This window comes from Notolepis coatsorum, assembly GCF_963971535.1.
Source record: "Notolepis coatsorum genome assembly, chromosome: 4".
Taxonomy (NCBI): domain Eukaryota; kingdom Metazoa; phylum Chordata; class Actinopteri; order Aulopiformes; family Paralepididae; genus Notolepis; species Notolepis coatsorum.
This window is the reverse complement of record NC_140168.1, coordinates 68,847,543-68,866,185: the sequence shown is the minus strand read 5'-3', so window position 1 is coordinate 68,866,185 and position 18,643 is coordinate 68,847,543. Positions and strand designations below refer to the sequence as shown.

Sequence of the window (18,643 nt, the reverse complement as noted above, 5' to 3'; positions counted from 1 at the left end):
CTCAGAGGAGACATGTGGTAGTCTACACCCTCCCCAGACTCACAGAGGAGACATGTGAGTCTAGAGCATTGCCTCCCCCTTCTGGCTTACAACCGGTAGTAACCCCCCCTCCCCAGAGTACCATAGATAATTCCTAATATTCATTATTGATTTGCCTATGCATAATTCCTTTGCCTTATAAGCGCATCTAGTAATGTAATATAATATCCTTTGCTGCTAATAAATATTCTAAACGAGTACTTGTGTGGAAACCGTTTCATTGTGGAGGTGTTCTCATCTGATATACTTGTGTACGGTATGGCCAGAATAATGTACATAAGACGGTAGTGGTTTAATGATACCATACTTGATTAATACAGTCAGGGAATTGTACCCCTCAGTTACAATTGGTCCTTCGAGCCGGAGATAATTAGCGTAATATTAATATAATATTAATATTGACATGGCCGATGACGAACACTCCACAAACGGTTCTCCTAAGCTAGATCGCCCGCAGCGCAGACGGCAGCCACCTCCCTATCTAGAGACATACGCTGTCAGTCCAATACCTAGCTTTAAAGGGAAATTAAATACGGATAAAATAACTAAAGCGGATAGTAAAATTATGTCCGACCCTATCAACCAGGCTACCCCGCCAACAGAGGCCCTAGTGGGTTCTAATGTAACTGACCAAGCTCACGGTGGGGACCAGGAGGGAACTGACACGACTTTATCCCCAGACAACGTCGACGAGGTAGTCCCCGGAGAGCTCCAGGATAAAGAAAGCCCTCCCGGGATGGAACCCGACCCACCACAAGAAGAGACGCGCACCCAGGAGATGGATCTCCTCGGTACGCAACAGGAGAACGGATCTCCAACAAGTACTGCCGGGAGCCGATCGCCCCGAACGGCGTCTTCCCCCAGCGAGGCGGACAAGATGCTGGCGCAAGCACTCATCGCCACCCTGGCAGCCTCCACTGAACGCGATCGACTTCAAGCGCAACAGACGCGCGAGCGCGAACATTTTGCAGGCGAGCGAGAGCGCTTCCAGGCGCAACAAAGGAGTGAAGACGACCACATAAGACTGGAGACCAGACGCCTCCAGACAGAAGAGAACATTGAGAGAAGCCGCGCCGATGCACAGCACGCCGCCGCCAATGCACAGCGCGACGTCGCAAATGCACAGCTCCACGCCGCCCATGCCAGCGCCAATGCTCAGCGCGACGCCGCCAACGCACAGCGCGACGCCGCCCAGGCCAGCGCCAATGCGCAGCGCGACGCCGCCAATGCCCAGCGCGAAGCAGCGCGCGACGCAGCCCATGCCCAGCGCGAGGCAGATCGCGACCGGCTGCAGGCGGAGCTGATGGACAAACTGGTTGCCATGGCGACACCCCCTCACTCCGCACGGAGCTCTCAGAGATCGTCAAGACATGGGTCTAGGACACATTCCCCTACCCGACGAAGCGACCCGGGACCCCGCCAACAGGAGGATCCTGTCCACGTCTCCGAACCCCCTCCCCGGCCGGTCCATACGAGACCCAGCAACCGGGAAGAACCGGACCACGCCGAGAGACTGAACAGAAGACTCCAGGTCCTAGCAGAGGGAGAGGAGGAGGAAGAGGAGGAATGTCAAGCAGACCAGCAGCAACGTACTCTGGCCCAGGAGGCCCAGTACAGCCCCGACCAGCAGCAACGTACTCTGGACCAGGAGGTCCAGTACAGCCCAGAAGTTAGCCCCGAGGCCCTGCGCTACAAAAACCCCCGACTCCACTCACGGGTGAGTTTGACGCACCGCCAGCTCCGAGGGACAGCACCTGGGTACCAGACCTTCGGTACCCACCAAGTACCAGCCCAAGACGACACGCACGGGGAGACTCGCCTAGGAGGCCTCTTCCCCAACGCTCACCGATGTGCCAGTCATCCATGGCATCGTACCTTGGCACACCGACCATCCCGGACTTCACCCATGAGAACAGAGCACAGTACACGGAGCTACGAATGTGCTTAGAGACAATGTTGTCAGATGTAGCTGACGAACCGTACAAGTATGCGATCCTACTGAAGCACCTCAAGGTGCCCCGAGCGCACAATATAGCGCTGGCCTATGCCAACTCTACTACCCCATACACAGCGGCTCTAGCAGCACTCGACCAACGTTATGGACGCGTATGGGACTATGTGATACAGGAGATAAGAGACATTGACCGTCTCCCCCCAGCCAGAGACAACAGAGCGTTAGATGACCTGTCTATCAAGGTACAGTCCCTGGTAGGGATGCTGGGGTCCCAAAAGGAAAAGGGTATCTATGAACTGTACGCTAACTCTAATGTAGAGAGGATATTAGAGAAGCTCCCTCCCGCCCGACAAGAGCGCTTCAGGCGGCAGAGAGACTACCGCGACCCCAACGGTCCAGAGGCATCCCTCCTAGACCTATCTGAGTTCCTCGCCAGGGAGGTCAGTAGCCTACGACTCGACACGTTCGTATGGAGTGGACCAAGCCCAAGACTCGGACCTCGGGGACAAACGGATAACCGCCGGTTGGTGACCGTTATGCACCAAGCCGAATCAGTACCGCAGCACAAGAACCACAACACCCCCTCGACGAAAGAGGACCAGTGGAAGATTGAGTGCCAGTACTGTGAGGGAGAACATCGGCTGTACCAATGCGACACCTTCGGGAAGCTGACCACGGACGAGGTGAGTCAGTGGATCAAGGACCACCGCCGCTGCTTCCGCTGCGCGCGCAGCCACCTAGCAGCTGAGTGCCGCTTGAAGAAGAAGTGCAGCAGGTGCGGTGGCACCCACCTGGAGGTCCTGCATGACATCAACAGGCGTCAGCCAGGACAACAGAGTGGGCCCGTCGCGGTAATGTACCATGCCGAGGCGGTGGCACCAGCACCAAAGTTCCACCAGACCGCTCCCTGGTGTCCCGACTGCTACGGCAGACACTGGGAGTCACGGTGCGACTCGCACCATATAGATTCTACGTCACCACCCACGGGAGTGCTCCACATTGACCAGCATAGCGGGACCCCCGTGTGCTCCTCAAAGTGGTCAGGGTGCTCCTGAGCTACGAGGACAAGGTCCTGGACACTTACGCCGTCCTGGTCTGAAAAGACTCTCCTCCTCGCTTCCGCAGCAGCCCAGTTGGGCCTGCGGGGTGTCAAAGATACCATGACCATACGCACCATCAGAAGGGACCAGAAGACCATAAAAGGTGAAAAGGTCTCCTTCAAGATAGCAGCGGTGGACCAGCCCGAGAAGCAGTATAGTATAACTAACGTCTTCACCAGCCACGACATAGGCCTGTCTCAGTACACCTACCCCATCCCACAGCTGATGGCTAAGTATGTGCACCTACATCAACTACCTATACCGCTTATCGACGGCGCCACACCGTCCCTGCTCATCGGCTCCGACCACGCGGACCTCATTCTCCCAATTGAGGCGGCCCACATCGGACCCAAAGGATGCCCAGTCGCGGTTCAGACCCGACTGGGATGGACGCTCCAGGGACCCCTCTACGGACTTGACAGTCAACCCACGTCTACACGCTGCCTACACACAGAGGCGAGCGACACCGGCCTCTCCCCCGTACAGCAGAGGCTATTGACATTAAGCGAGAGGCCCGTGAGAGAACCGTGGGTACCAGAGGGAGTTCGGAACTCCACCCCCCTCAGCTGCGCTCCAGACGTAGCTGACCTCGAACCCAGCACCCCAAGCGACTCCTTGACGGTGCGGCCGGGACCGGCCCCTCCTCAGACGGGGTACAGAGCAAACAAGAGAAACAGACGGAGGAGGAGGAGGCACAGCCAAGCACAGATCAAAGCAGTCTCAGGCCCGCTTCCTCCTAAGCCCCCCTTCATCCCGTCCAGTCGTCATGACCATAGACCAGTCACTACCCCGAGCTGCGTGGCCGGCCAGCCGCGTAAGCAAAGTGACCACTGGTGCCGACGGAAAGGTCAGAGTGGCAGAAGTGCTCGGCCAAGGGCGGACCTACAACCGACCCGTGGCGAGGCTGATAGAGTCGCCAAGGCTCCCCGACTCGCTTAATGACGACCATGACCCCATGACTTTGTGACCTGCCTACCCTCACAACGGACATTGAGTAGTGGACAGTGCGGTTAATCTGTCTCTGCTTAGCTAATTAGGTGGGACTAATTAGGGGCCGGCTGTTACAAAGGGTCAGATTAAACCGAATATATGTATTTATTGATTGATATATATTGCATAATATTTGTATATCGTTTGATATCCCTTGTATATTCCTTGTACATATACACGGAATGTCCCTTTAGCCTACAGACCATAATATTTCATTCTCCTATTGGATGGCGTGCCACCAGCGCCAGTGCCGTGCCCCTAGAGCCGACTTCAAAGCTACCTTCATGACATGTCTCAACATGCCCGCTTCTGCCCAGGGCTACGAGACAGTGAGGAGGCTGGCACTCGTTTATTCCCCGTACATATAAATATGGCGTAGGCGAATACAGAACTTCCCTTTCAGTTCGAGTTGGAGTTCAGTCTTGTTCAGTTCAGTTACCCAAGTGACGCCTCACCCACTATGCAACGTGCGGTGAAGTGGGCCCGTATTGCCCCAAAATAGAGTCGTGTTATCCTAATACGTTTGTTCAACGTATCGTTCGCTCCTTACTAGTAAAAGCCTTCATTACGAGTCAAAGACCACGTGAAGTGAGTAATTGTGCGTCTACATAGAGCACTTATAGCCGTGTGCAAATAGGATAGTATTAACGTCAAGTTCAACTGTGAACCACCGCGCACCGGAGGATTTACACCGGCGACAGCAGAGCCCTTTCCGGCAGGATTATTATTATTCTTCATTGCTTTGGCCGGGCTGCTGGAGCAGAGAACCGTCTACCCCGCTGCTGTGTGGGATCTACCGTGGGGACATCATTCGAGCCCGTCTCTGTTGGACCAGAGGCTCCACGGCTTACACCTGTGCTGCTCGCATACTGAGAGTACAGCGGCTGCCTCCCGTCCGCTGACACAGGGAGTAATATCGCCTCCGTGGACCCATTGACTTTGCATAGAGCATTGCCTCCCCCTGCTGGCTTACAACCGGTAGTAACCCCCCCTCCCCAGAGTACCATAGATAATTCCTAATATTCATTATTGATTTGCCTATGCATAATTCCTTTGCCTTATAAGCGCATCTATTAATGTAATATAATATCCTTTGCTGCTAATAAATATTCTAAACGAGTACTTGTGTGGAAACCGTTTCATTGTGGAGGTGTTCTCATCTGATATACTTGTGTACGGTATGGCCAGAATAATGTACATAAGACGGTAGTGGTTTAATGATACCATACTTGATTAATACAGTCAGGGAATTGTACCCCTCAGTTACAGTTGTTGTCTCATCCACCAAACTAATAAATCCTGGTGAGTGATGTCGCAGTGTGGGACTGTTGTGGTCACTATAGTTTATGTTGTGTCTAGTCTCGAACTGAAAGCGTTGTTACGTGATGAATGTGTTGTTGTCAGCTTCCGATTTACCGAAAACAAAATAACTTGAGAGACAACTCAACTCAGAGGAGAGGAGATGGGCGAGGCAGCAATATGTTTCCCCTGGGACTCTCATCATTAAAGGTTTCCTGAAAGCTGTGAACTATTCCCTTGTTAGTGTTATTTTAAGCAACTTCAAAAAGCCAACGGCACCAGTAGTACAACGTACAATGAATGTACTACAATGTACTACTGGTGCCGTGCCGTTGGCTTTTTGAAGTTGCTTAAAATAACACTAACAAGGGAATAGTACATGTGCACCTTGGTAAACCTTGGTCTACTGAGTCAACAAACCTAGACACTCTGTATACAAATGATAAATGATAGAGTGAGTGTCATAGGGGGGTGCGTGATGATGGCACAGGGGTTCCCAAAGTCAGGGTTGCCAGATGATTTCCAAAAAAATTAAAAATTAAATTCTAAAAAAATTAAAAACATTTGTTTTTTTGTTTTTATGCAGCCAGGCCACTGAACTTAGAAGCAGGCCAGGCCAGTGTTTCTAGTTGCAGCAGCGCAATAGTTAGATAACCTAGGTGGGGAACAACCAGGAGATCACTGCAACTCACACAAGTTGGAGAACTATCTCTCTCTCTCTCTCTTGCTCTCACACACACACAAAAGGAGCCGCATGTGATTGGCGGAGGCGGGACCCTTACAAAAAACTGTTGTTGCTAATCATTGACACATGCTAGCCTGTAATAATCCCCCCCAGAAAAAACCTACTTTGCATTTGATATATTGCAAATATATGCCATCACACACACTGGCATTTAAAGGGTTAGAATTATAAAATGAATATGTGGTGTTATGATTAGGGCTGAAGTTGAATAAAAGATTGTATTATTTTCAATCTGACATTACAAAAAAACTGAAAATCCATCAAAATCAGTGTTGTTGCTAATCATACATAGGCTAGCCTGTTTTTTAACAATAATGTGTGATGCCATCAAATCAGTGTTGTTGCTAATCATACATAGGCTAGCCTGTTTTTTAACAATAATGTGTGATGCCATCACAAACACTGGCATTTAAAGGGTACAAATAAAAAAAAGTCCTGCACCAGAATGCAGGAAATGAAGAAACAAGACATTTCCCGGTGGGGGACCCAGACCCCCTGCTTAAAAAGTGGCCTGACTGGGGCTATATTTTGCACTATATTTCCTGGCCTGAATGATTTCCCCAGTCCGGCCCTGGTTAAAAGCCTCCAATGCTTATTAGTGTGTGTGCGTTTGAACGTGTGCATGTTTCAACCATACATTTCCATTTATATAAAAAAAAATAAAAAATGTACCTCCTATAATAGTGGTCGCGGCTCGCTGACATCGTTATTTGGGGGTCGCGGCCGCGTCTATACTTTCAACAACAAATTTGTGTTTCCGCGTTAGAGTTTTGCGCTCTGATTGGCCACGCGCGTTTCTGGTCATGTGACATGTGCGCCAATCGTGGGACGGCAAGTTCGGCGCCTATTTCCGGGTCTAACAGCCTGCAAACTACCTAACGCCTAGTTTATCACTGGTTAAGCTTAGGCGACTCTTTCGCAGTTGGTTAAGGTTAGAGTTTGGAATCAGGGCAGGCGTTCTATCGCCATGCTCTAAGACAAACTCTAACCTTAACCAACTTCGAAAGAGCGCCTAAGCTTAACCAGTGTAGAAACTTGCGGTCCCACGATTGGCGCACATGTCACATGACCAGAAACGTGTGTGGCCAATCAGAGACGCGGAAACACAAATTTGTTGTCGAAAGTATAGAGGCGTCGCGGCCTGAAAAGTTTGGGAACCCCTGGCTTAGGAGATGGTCGGTTCTACAGGAGCTCCGTGAACATCCAACATATATTTACCATTCTTACTTGAGATACGGCTCTTTTTTCTCATGTTAGTATGACGTTCAACATTTACATGGTGAGAAAAGACAAACACTTTGTTGTTACAAGCCAAATATAATGATGTTGGATTTTGAATTACAATTAGAATCTCTTTATTTGCCAACTATATTTTTACATATACCAGGAATTGATCCATTTAATCAGTGCGGCACCCAGGGACCAACTCCAGTTGTAATACCAGGACAATGGCAGAAGAAGAAGATAATTTCATTGCCAATTGAAATTTGTCTTTTTGCATATCCCTCCTAGTTACACATACACATGTCTCCTCTGTTCATCTGGGGAGGGTGTAGACTACCACATGTCTCCTCTGTCAGTCTGGGGAGGGTGTAGACCAGGGGTCGCCAATTAGATTTGCCCACGGGCCAGATTTTCCCCAAGCCGTTGCTTCGCGGGCCAGGATCAAAAACAATGGCTAATTTAATATACTGATATTGAAAAAAGACAAACGTTTTTCTCTGGTCTGCATCCCCCCAACAACCGTGTGCACTGCGCCGCACTGCACTGCACCCACTCTGCAATCCGCCAAACAAAGTTCTCACTCATCCATTCATTCATGAACAGCTCTCAGCTGTTGCAGATCCCCTTAACAATTGTGTGTATTGCGCCGTACTGTATTGTACCCATTCTGCAATCTGTTAAATAAAGTTTTCATTCATTCATTCATGAACAGCAGATCAGCTGTTGCAGATCACCGCGGCGGGTGATGAACAGATCAGAAGACAGAATGCATGAAAACACGACTCACCATACCTTGTTTGTTGTTCAGTCCTCCAAAATCCCTGCTAATGTTTGAAACATGTCACATATCCACTCGCCGCCCTCCAATTCCAGATTGGCGTTGAATGCAGCTACTTTATCTGCCAACTTTAACACAGTTGTAATAACAACCATTTCCTCGTTGTTGTTGTCGCCACATATTATGCAGAGAGGACGTCGGCTCGGCACGCAAGAATCACCGACCTGTTGCAATAAACCCGTATTTTAAGTATGGCTCCTGTTTATTAAAAGAAGCGTTATATTTCCCTGTTGCATTTCCCTATCCAAAGATGTTTGTTTTGTTTTTTAACACATTTGTTACTCGCTCCATCTCGAACGCGGAAGTGAAAGTTCGTTAGGGACTATTCCATTGGTTCTCCCAGTCCACGTGACCATTTCTAGCATTTCAATTGGCTATAGTGCTATTGATGACTACCGGTAGATAGATACAGCTTCACAATAAAAGACACCCTGGCGTCCCGAGTGAATATTTCCTGCGCGTAAAATAAATATCATATTCTCAAAATAATCTGACGGGCCAGAAATTATTGCTGGCGGGCCAATGTCGGCCCGCGGGCCGCCTATTGCCGATCCCTGGTGTAGACTACCACATGTCTCCCCAAGTGACACATGTCTCCCCACCACCCCAAGTGGTGAGAGCAGGTAACTGCACCTCCTCATCCATCACTCTCACCAGGGCTGTGTTCTGAGCCCCCTCCTCTACTTGCTTTACACCAGTGGTTCTCAAACTACGGGTACGCGGGTAGGTGAAAGTGGGGTAGCGTATTGGCAATTAAAAAAAAAAAATAAAATCAAGCGAAAAACCAATGAGCCCAACTCAGATCGGGTTTTCCACCTGGCAGCTGTGTGTATTTGCCATGTCTCGCCCCTTCATCAATGGAATACACATCTCACTACATCCCGCGCAGGTATAATTGCGGACACCACGTCTGGTCTTTAGTGCGTCAGACGAGCGCAAAGTGCTGCGACGTGCGCAATCATGCGTGACGGCCCATATGAGGGCCACCGAACGTTAAGAGATACACATCTCACTACGACACCAGCACTACTAAAACTAAACAGACCACAGTGTGTTTTGTGTTACAATATCCTTGCTAACTAGAGCTTTAAGCCAAAGAAATTACAGCGGTACTTGGAAAGTAGACATGCTGAATTTTAAACGGAACCGCTAACTTTCTTTCAGAAAAAAACTAAGATTTTGCAGCAGAGGAAACGATAGGTTATGTAGATAACCTAGTTATATTAGTATAGGCTAAGCTCCCGCTCTGAGCCTTACGAGATACTCTATATCGCCTGTGATACCTAATGTATCTCCCACGAACAAAAACACATGCACCCCACCTGTATGGGGCCCCGCCCCTTATGGTGGTACCACCCATATAATCATGACTCTGGTCATGACACACCCTTCCTCGCCAAAAACCCGTCCCAGGAAAAGATCCCTCAAGAGGGAACTCAGGGCGCGCAGAGCGGGAGCTTAGCCTATACTAATATAACTAGGTTATCTACATAACCTATCGTTATATTTCGTATGGCATCGCTCCCGCTCTGAGCCTTACGAGATAATGGGGAAGAGCGGGTGCGAGACCCGACAGATGTACCCCCTGAGGACCCGTAAGCCCACATCAAGGGGTGCGGGGAGCCCTGTCACCCCATCCTTCCTAACGAAGGGGGGGCGCAGTCAACTCCACCTGAATGCGAACAAGAGGGAGCCAGAACCCCTTGAACACACCGTACAGGCGGAACCACGTGTGACTCAACACACTGCGGCCCATACCCATACACTCCTGCTACCCGACCAAAGGACGGGAAGCAGGAAAGGCCACAGACCCCAGAACCGCCTGGGAGACAGAACCCCCGGTCATGTCCATGAGGAAAAACCTTACAAAGGAGCCCGGGGAGGACCATGAAGCTGCAGCACAGATGGCCCCCACCGAGGCCCCACCCAGGAGAGCGGCAGAGGCAGCCACCCCACGAGTGGAGTGCGCCCTGACGCCCCCAGGGGGATCCTGCCCAGCCAGCGTGTAGCAGAGGGTAACACCCTCGCACAACCAATGGGACAGGCGCTGCTCCGACAGTGCCTTACCAGCACGAGCCCCACCGTAACAGACAAAAAGCTGGTCGGTAACCCTGAAATCCTGAGTACGGCTGAGGTAAATCCCCAAGCACGGACTGGACATGACAGGTGAAGGCCCGCATCTAACCCACCAGTGTGAGGAGGAGGACGAAACGCCTGAACCACAATATCCCGGGAGCGGAAGGAACTCCGGATATTCTTAGGCACGAAAGCAGGATTAGGTCGCAGAGTGACACCGCAATCGGTCCGAAAAGACAGGCACTCTGGACGTACCGAGAGAGCACAGAGCTCACCTACGCGTTTAGCGGAAGTGACAGCCAGAAGGAACGCGGTCCTGAAGGACAGCTGTCCCAACGGCGCCCGCTCGAGCGGCTCAAACGGGGCCAAGGACAACCGACCGAGGACCAATTGAAGATCCCAAGTCGGAGCCAAGGAGCGTTGCACCGGCTTAACGCGTCGAGCGCCAAGCAGGAAACGCTTCACAAGAGGGTGGCTGAACAAGACATCCCCTCAAACCCCTCATGATAGGAGGATATAGCTGCTGCATATACCCTCACCGTCGAAGCCGACAGTCTATCAAGGAGAGACTGGAGGTAACTAAGGACAGCAACCAGGGGGCAGGAGACTGAGTCCTGGCCCCCCGCCTTACACCACACTTGGAACATACGTCATCTGCCCGCGTAAGCGCGACAGTGGAGGGAGCATGCGCATTCCATATGGTAACACCATCAGGATCAAGGACCTGCGCCCCTCAACGTACCCGTCCCAACAACTGACCTAACAGATGTATGGGGAAGAATCCCTGGCGGCACGGCATCGGTCCCAGACCTGCCTGGCCATGTCCAGACGCAATCCTCACCCGTCAGGATGAGGGCCGCCCCGCGACAGTACACCTGCACCCACATTCTCCCTGCCGGGGATGTGGGGAGCCCTTAGGCCGCGCAGATGGAGGACGCCCATAGCCAGCCGCCCGCCGCCTGGTGCAGACAGGGGGAGCGTACTCCTCCCTGTCTGTCGATACACGACACTGACGTCGTATCGTCCGTCCTGATCAACACCATTTGTGGACCAGAAGGACCGCTTTCAACACCAACACATTGAACGTAGCGCAGACCGGGCAGCATGGTTTGCCAGCTGCCCCCTACTGCGTTGGCCCGACGCGTCACCAGCGAGGGAGGCGTCGGTGAAAACGCGACGTGAGACAGCGCCGTAACCGTCCTAGGACGGAACCTCCCGAGCGTGTTGACAACACGCTCTGAGATGGATGCCCATAGCCCTCCAACCGTTGACTGGGAAGAGGAATACTCTACATCCAGTCTACAGCAACCCCAGGCTGGTAGAGACCTGCCTGGTACGAGACCTGACGATCCACCTTGACCGCGAAGGACCAGAACGCCATCAGGGCAGAACACTCCGTAACCCCGGATGACGCAGAGGCCCCAGTGCGGCCTCCACGCACTTGGTGAAGATGCGGGGAGCCAGAGAAAACCGAACGGCAGCCTCTGGTACTCATACGCTAACCCTGCAAAGGAAGCGTAGGTAAGCCCTAGGATGGAAGATCGGGGATGCGCATACGCATCCTACAGGTCTATGGAGGAGAACCAGACCCCCACCTGACAGTGTTCAACAGGTAGGAGACGATCCAAAAAATGCTGAACCTTCCCATGGGACAGGTCCAGCATGGGTCTTACACCCCTCCCTCCCGACTTCTCGGGCAGAGAACACCGGGAGGAGAACGCCACGACGATGGCTTGCTTCGTCCACAGAGATTGGATCTCGTCGACCAGAGCTGTCCCTGCTGGAGACCCCGACAACAGGGTCTGTACCAAACCTGAAAACGGGTGGGGTTGTGTAAACACAAGTCCCCGCCTCACCGTTCTCTCCATCTACCTCGACATATGGTACTGCCGTAGTCATATGTGACGACACTCCCAACGCACCCGCCGTCACGTGGCGCAGGTCCGCCAGGAACTGTAGATAGTTGGCCCGGTCCCCCCCGCTGTGCGAAGACAACCCTGGAATCGTGCGAGGAGCGCGTTCCGTGTCGGAACACCTGACCCTGACACCACCCACGAGGCAATCGCACCCAAGGGGGAACCCCGACAGAAAAGGGCCTGTCTGATACGGGGGGCTTCCGATCAAAAAAGCCCCCCCACTGAACACCCCTCCAGAACATGCTGAAGGAGTTGTTCTGCAGCCGGACATGCAAGGTGTAAGGCCCCCATGGGTTCCTACACACCGTAGCCCTGCAGTGATATCACTACCACCCCAAACCATGTGAGCTGCGACCACTTGCCAATATTCCAGGAGTGGGAGCACCAACATGATACCTGGCCTGGCGAAGGCGAGGCCGGGGAAGCCCGCACTGTGTGCCTCAAAAGGTTCCGAGCCCCCCTGCTGACAACACTTAAGTTGACAGACGTAACACCAGGCTCAACCAACACAGTTCAAGGTGTGGGAGCCGCTTGACAGCACAACATTCTCACGGACAGACCCAGGCTCAGCCATCAACTGGGTGTCAGCCCCTGTCTCCATGAGAAGCGAAGAATGGGGCCGCATACGCTTCAATGAAGGTTCGCGGCCCGCAGCCAACGGAGAACGCTCAGAGCCCCGCTTCTGGGGGTACCAGAGAGAGGATTGAACGGGGAGCGGGCTGCTCGCGGCAAAATGACGACGGAGTGGTTTACCAACACCGAAATCACCCAAAATGGCCGATCCCTCGGCCGCCAAGACTGTCGGCCTCGCGATACCCTGTCGATTCTCCAACCAGGGCACCACTGGCGGGGGAAACATGGCCGCCTGTCGAGGGCCCCGTCATCGCCGCTGACGAGGCCGTGCTCTCTCTTCTTCTGGCTGCGCGGTGTGAGGCGGTGTAGGGCCTAGGACAATACCGCCCGCGCTCCAGCAGAAGACCAAAATCCCCTGCGGAGAGGGGAACCCTGAGCGGTTATAGCTTGCGGCTGGGTCAAAGCTAATAACGTCAACATCCTCGACGGAGTGGTTTACCAACACCGTGCGCGATGTGTCGACGTCGGCCGGCCCTCAAGGCCCCTCCACCAGACACCATTTCTGTAATAGAAAAAACACCAATTCGAACACAGTTCTAATCGTTGCCAATTCCATACCGTGGCGGCACAAGCCTTAACAGCCCACCAGCCACTCGCCAGGCCGACCATGGTGTCGGCCGGGCGGGGCATTGTTTCAATATATCAAAAACAAAGGACTGACGTTAACATGGAGCACCAGTGGTGATTGCAAACAGCACCCTCCACTGTGGTGTGGACCATGAAAAGGTTAAATGAATAAAAGAGCTAAACCACAAAAACTGTAGAATGAGCAAACCCATACACACAAAGTTTAAGGGGAGACGGACCAGACCCGTCTTCATTCAAAATATTCACAACAGAACACCAGCCCTAGTTTAGCCCATTTACCAAAAAAGGTAAACAAAGCCCCCCCCCGCACTACTCCCCCAGTATACCGATTGACCGTCAGTATGAATGGTTTGAGAGGAGAGAAAGCTGTAGCAAGACAGCCTTCTCATAGCAGAGTGACAAAATGAAACAATAGCCCTCTACACAGGGCCGCCCCAGGAGATGGGGGCCCTCGCGTCTAAAAACGCACAGGGCCTCACATTTCTCCCAAGCGGCCCTGCCCTTATACTACTGCAGCCTAACGCCAGGCAATGTGGAACCCAAGACAACAATTGCCTGTGCACAGACACGCAACATGTTTACCATGTCGGCTGGACCCATAGCCCCACTACCCGACGCCAACCCAGATGGGAACACCGTTCAACAAACCCCGCCGGAACACAAGGTAATACCTGGCTAGAACCTAGCCACGACCTACCCCGTTGTCAACCCATTTACCCGAAAAAGGTAAATAGAACTCAAAACCCCACAACAGCTACCGACTGACCTTCATTGATGAACCGGGCAAGAGGCGGGAGAGTGACAACATCTCACGGCGGAGACATTAAAACAGCATAGCAATTAGCAGTAGTGATAGCATGCGGCAGTAGCGATAGCATGTTAGCATAGCTTTAGATGTTTTAGCAGCACGCCCAAGACAGCTTGGAAACCGTTCCCTGCAGAGAACGTTCACCAAACCATCTTGCCCCTGGCGCCAACACACAACAAGGTTGTGTCAACAACACAAACCAGCATTACTAACACTAATACCCATGCCTGAAGACACAGGGCCTACCTGAGTACAAGCTGGCCCGACAGCCAGCCTTGTACAGCTGAACCTCGATGTGCAGTCATCAAACGAGGAACATCACAGGCCCGTCGTGTCGCCGAAAACATGCGTCGAAGATGCCAGGGGCCAGCAACCTCCGGTAAGCTTCCAACATTATTAATCTTCCTTAATCTTTTCACTCCGCTAGCTCGCATGGTGCAAAGCATCCAGTACGCTGGGACGAAAATAGAGGAAGGGTGTGTCATGACCAGAGTCATGATTATATGGGTGGTACCACCATAAGGGGCGGGGCCCCATACAGGTGGGGTGCATGTGTTTTTGTTCGTGGGAGATACATTAGGTATCACAGGCGATATAGAGTATCTCGTAAGGCTCAGAGCGGGAGCGATGCCATACGAAATATAACTGCTGAAAACGATCAACGAAAAAGGACTACATGCTTTGTTTATTGTTGGCAATTGGATCGCACTGGATTAAGAAACTCTGTTTGTGGCACTCCAGGATAATCAGCAGAGATTTTGGGGTATTTACTCAATGACTTGATGCTTGATGACTTTTTGGAGGAACAGAATGTTGCAAAAATCTTTTAAGCCACATAGAAGGGCTCATTAAACAATTTCAGAACTATTTTCCCGAAAAAAAGAGAGCACGGACAATTTGGACAACTCGATCCGTTCATTATGCATGACGCAACAGGTCCCCCACTGTCTGAGCAGGGGGCGCTCATTGATCTTTCGTGTGACGGGCTACTGAAAGTCAAGTTCACTAGACAGGCCCTCACAATGTTCTGGATATCAGTCTGGAACGAGTACCCAGTGTTGTGTAATGCTGCACTGAGAAAGCTTGTCCCCTTCACATCAACAGACCTCTGTGAGGCCGGATTTTCGGCACTGACATTAATAAAAAATATATACAGATCTCAGCCTCTTTCTCAGCACAATGCAGCCACGTATCATGGAACTGTGTTCAAATGTACAAGCACACCCTTCCCATTAAGTCTAGTTTATTTTTATTCTTGAAAAGTGCATGTGAATGCATTTTCTTTCCTTTTTCTCTGGCAACATATTTTGGCTAAATATGCCTCGTTTTATAAATGTGTATTGCTTTTGTTGATAATATTAATAAATGTCATTGATAACATAGTGCTGTCATTTCATCTTCTAATAAATATACATGATCAAGTTCAACAACGTGTGCTTTTATATTCCTTATTTCCACGTTGAAATTACGTGATACATTAACTCATTCAGCGCCACGGGTTGGTGCGCCAGAGGGCGCTAGAGCACCATCACTTTAATCAATGGCGGGACTGCAACATTTGCGAGTGCTTAAAATATATCTTATATTATAGCTATGGGTCTAATACACCCGTCGATTGTCAATGAGTTGCTTCCAGTCAACATGCACAAAACAGATTGTTTTTTCATACATACATTTCCGTTTTATACCGTGGTGAATAAGAGTACCGTAATTTTCGGACTATAAACTGCGCCTTTTCCCCCCATTTTTCGACCCTGCGGCTTATATAACGGTGCGGCTTATATGTGACTCGACGTGACCAAACCCGAAAATTTAAAAATCTAAATATATATATATATATATATATTTTTTTTTTTGTACTGCATTGAAATGTTATTTATTTGTTCCCTTATTTGCTAAACTTAATACAACTTGTAAATGAGTTAATTCTTGTTATTTGTCCGACAGTATTGTGTATATGCTGGTGGGAAGACTGTAATTAAACATTAAAACACCTGCGGCTTATAGTCCAGTGCGGCTTATATATGTACACATCATTCAATTTAGCTGCTGCAGCTTATATTCAGGTGCGGCTTATAGTGCGAAAATTACGGTATATTTCCAGAGCATTCTGTCTAATCTCAAGAAACTCGAGCAAACGGTGCTTCAATGTATTTCCTTAGAAATCGTGCCATTTGTCGCTTGATTTATGAATCGTTCTGAAAATAACGCTAGATTATCGGTATTATGTGTTATCATGCGCGAACAGAAGCGGGGGCTGAAAATTGCTTTTCAGTGCTTTGCCTGCAGCCAACGTCAGAAACACACATCGGATTAACCCAAGATTAGTAACATAGAGTCCTTACCTCACATCTGAAAAGATGAATCCAATTCCTGATCGCCATTTCAAATATTGATCGTGTCTATTGATCCAACATTATATGTCCGAAAGGCATAATCCACGCTGCTCCCAGTCTCCCCAGTCCGTGTGTTATATCTCACAGGTCGAACAAACCTCAACGGTATTGCCATAAAATACAATGTATATTGTTTCTTTACCTTTCTGTGAACGGCTAGGAAAAAAACTTGTCTCAATCTGGTAAAAAATGGCGGATTATACAAAAGTACCTGTACTTACAGTAGATTTCCTTCACAGTCTTTGCTGCCCTTTACCGGGTGCCTGGTGGCACTAAATCCAGATTTAACTCTGCTATTAGAAAGAGAATATTTGGGCCGATCCATAGACGTACGATTTGTTTTATATATTTATTGGCCTGATATTCTATATTCATATTTCATATTGCATTGCAATTTTACACTTTTGATCAATGTTAGCATGGTGTTATTCACCATCAAAGATGAAAAGAAAAAATTATAATAATAATTTATATTCTCCTTTGGTTCATTACGATTTATTCAAGCAGTAACAGTAATAGTAACAGACACTACTTCTGACACTGTGAATACATTCCATAGATGTCCCTAGATACGATGAACATGCAAATGGACCTTGTAGAAGTGGAGCAATCTTCCATTTGCTCGTGCTTAAGAGGTTAAAGGGACAGTTGACTCTATCCCTGTTTCTTCAATGATACAGTAAAAGCTCTGGATATTTAACTACAAACTAATGCAAAATCAACGGGGTCGAGCTCCTGTCTGTACAAGCTGACTGAGGACAACAGAAATGTACTCACCTCGGTGCACACAAAGTAGTTTTCAGTTGTCTTCAGTCAGCTTGTACAGACAGGAGCTTGACCCCATTTGTATTGTTGTGTGGCTGACACTCCGGAGCTAGTATGAAAACAGCATGGATTGTGCTGAGAAAGGACATCATCATTGGTACGAAATAAGGCTAGGGTTAAAAAATCTGAACAATTTCAATACACGTTTTGTATGATATAATTGTAATATATCATCTTCCGTCTCCAGAGTGTGAAGATCCTGACCTACTATGAACCCAAGAATCCCGAATACAAGGAGTTTGTCAACAACCTGAAGAATGACGCCATGACCATGTTCAACTTCACCATACAGGAGTCTCTGGTAAGACCAACTCTGGGCAACACACATCAACTCTAGACAACACACATCAACTCTAGACAACACACACTAACTCTAGATCTAGACAACACACACCAACTCTAGACAACACACACTAACACTAGACAACACACACTAACTCTAGACAACTGTAAAGGAATGTGAATCACTACCCACTTTCAAACACACTCTCAAAGAACACCTACGGGAGACTGCAATTCGAAACTGGCCCCTACAAATGTCCTAACCCAGTTGTACAGTAAATGACCAAGTATGGCTTTGTCAGTATTCCAATGCACAGTGTACTGTCTATCTGTATGTCGTGTGTGTCATATATGTTATGATGAATTGAAAATGGGGGACCCTGATCTGTGGTCTGCATCCCCTTAACAATTGTATGTATTGAGCTGTACTGTACTGTACCCATTCTGCAATCTGTTAATAAACTTTTCAATCAATCAATTCAATCACTAACTCTAGACAACACAAACAAACTCTAGACAACACACACTAACACTAGACAACACCCACTAACTCTAAACAACACACAGGAAAGGCAGGAAAAAAGATAATAATATAAATAGTAATAATAAGAGTACAACATAATAATAATGGATAGTGGAATGGCAGTATATTCTATCAGTAATAATGCTAATAATAATACATTTACATTTTACATTTTGTCATTTAGCTGACGCTTTTATCCAAATCGACTTACAAGTTTTGTACAACAGCAGGAAGGGTACAACTCTATCAGCTGAGTAACAATGTTCATCAAAGTGTTGAGTGCTACAGTGTAGGTTAGTATAGGACAAGTGCATGACAGTAAGGTTAGTTAGGGTTCGTTTTAATTTTTTCATTTCAGATATTGATTGAAGAAGTGAGTCTTTAGTCGACGGCGAAATATTGGATGG

At 49.4% G+C, this 18,643-nt stretch overlaps 1 protein-coding gene across 1 annotated transcript in view; it reads left to right on the top strand.

Moving 5' to 3' along the window:
* Positions 1 to 18,643, top strand: part of npr1a (natriuretic peptide receptor 1a) — a gene marked incomplete at its 3' end in the record, with an annotated part of 384,573 nt that overhangs the window by 181,571 nt on the left and 184,359 nt on the right. Inside the window, exon 4 of the mRNA XM_084312567.1 lies at positions 17,619 to 17,732. Within this exon, the coding sequence (XP_084168693.1) occupies positions 17,619 to 17,732 (114 nt within the window). The remainder of the gene's footprint in view (positions 1 to 17,618; positions 17,733 to 18,643) is intronic.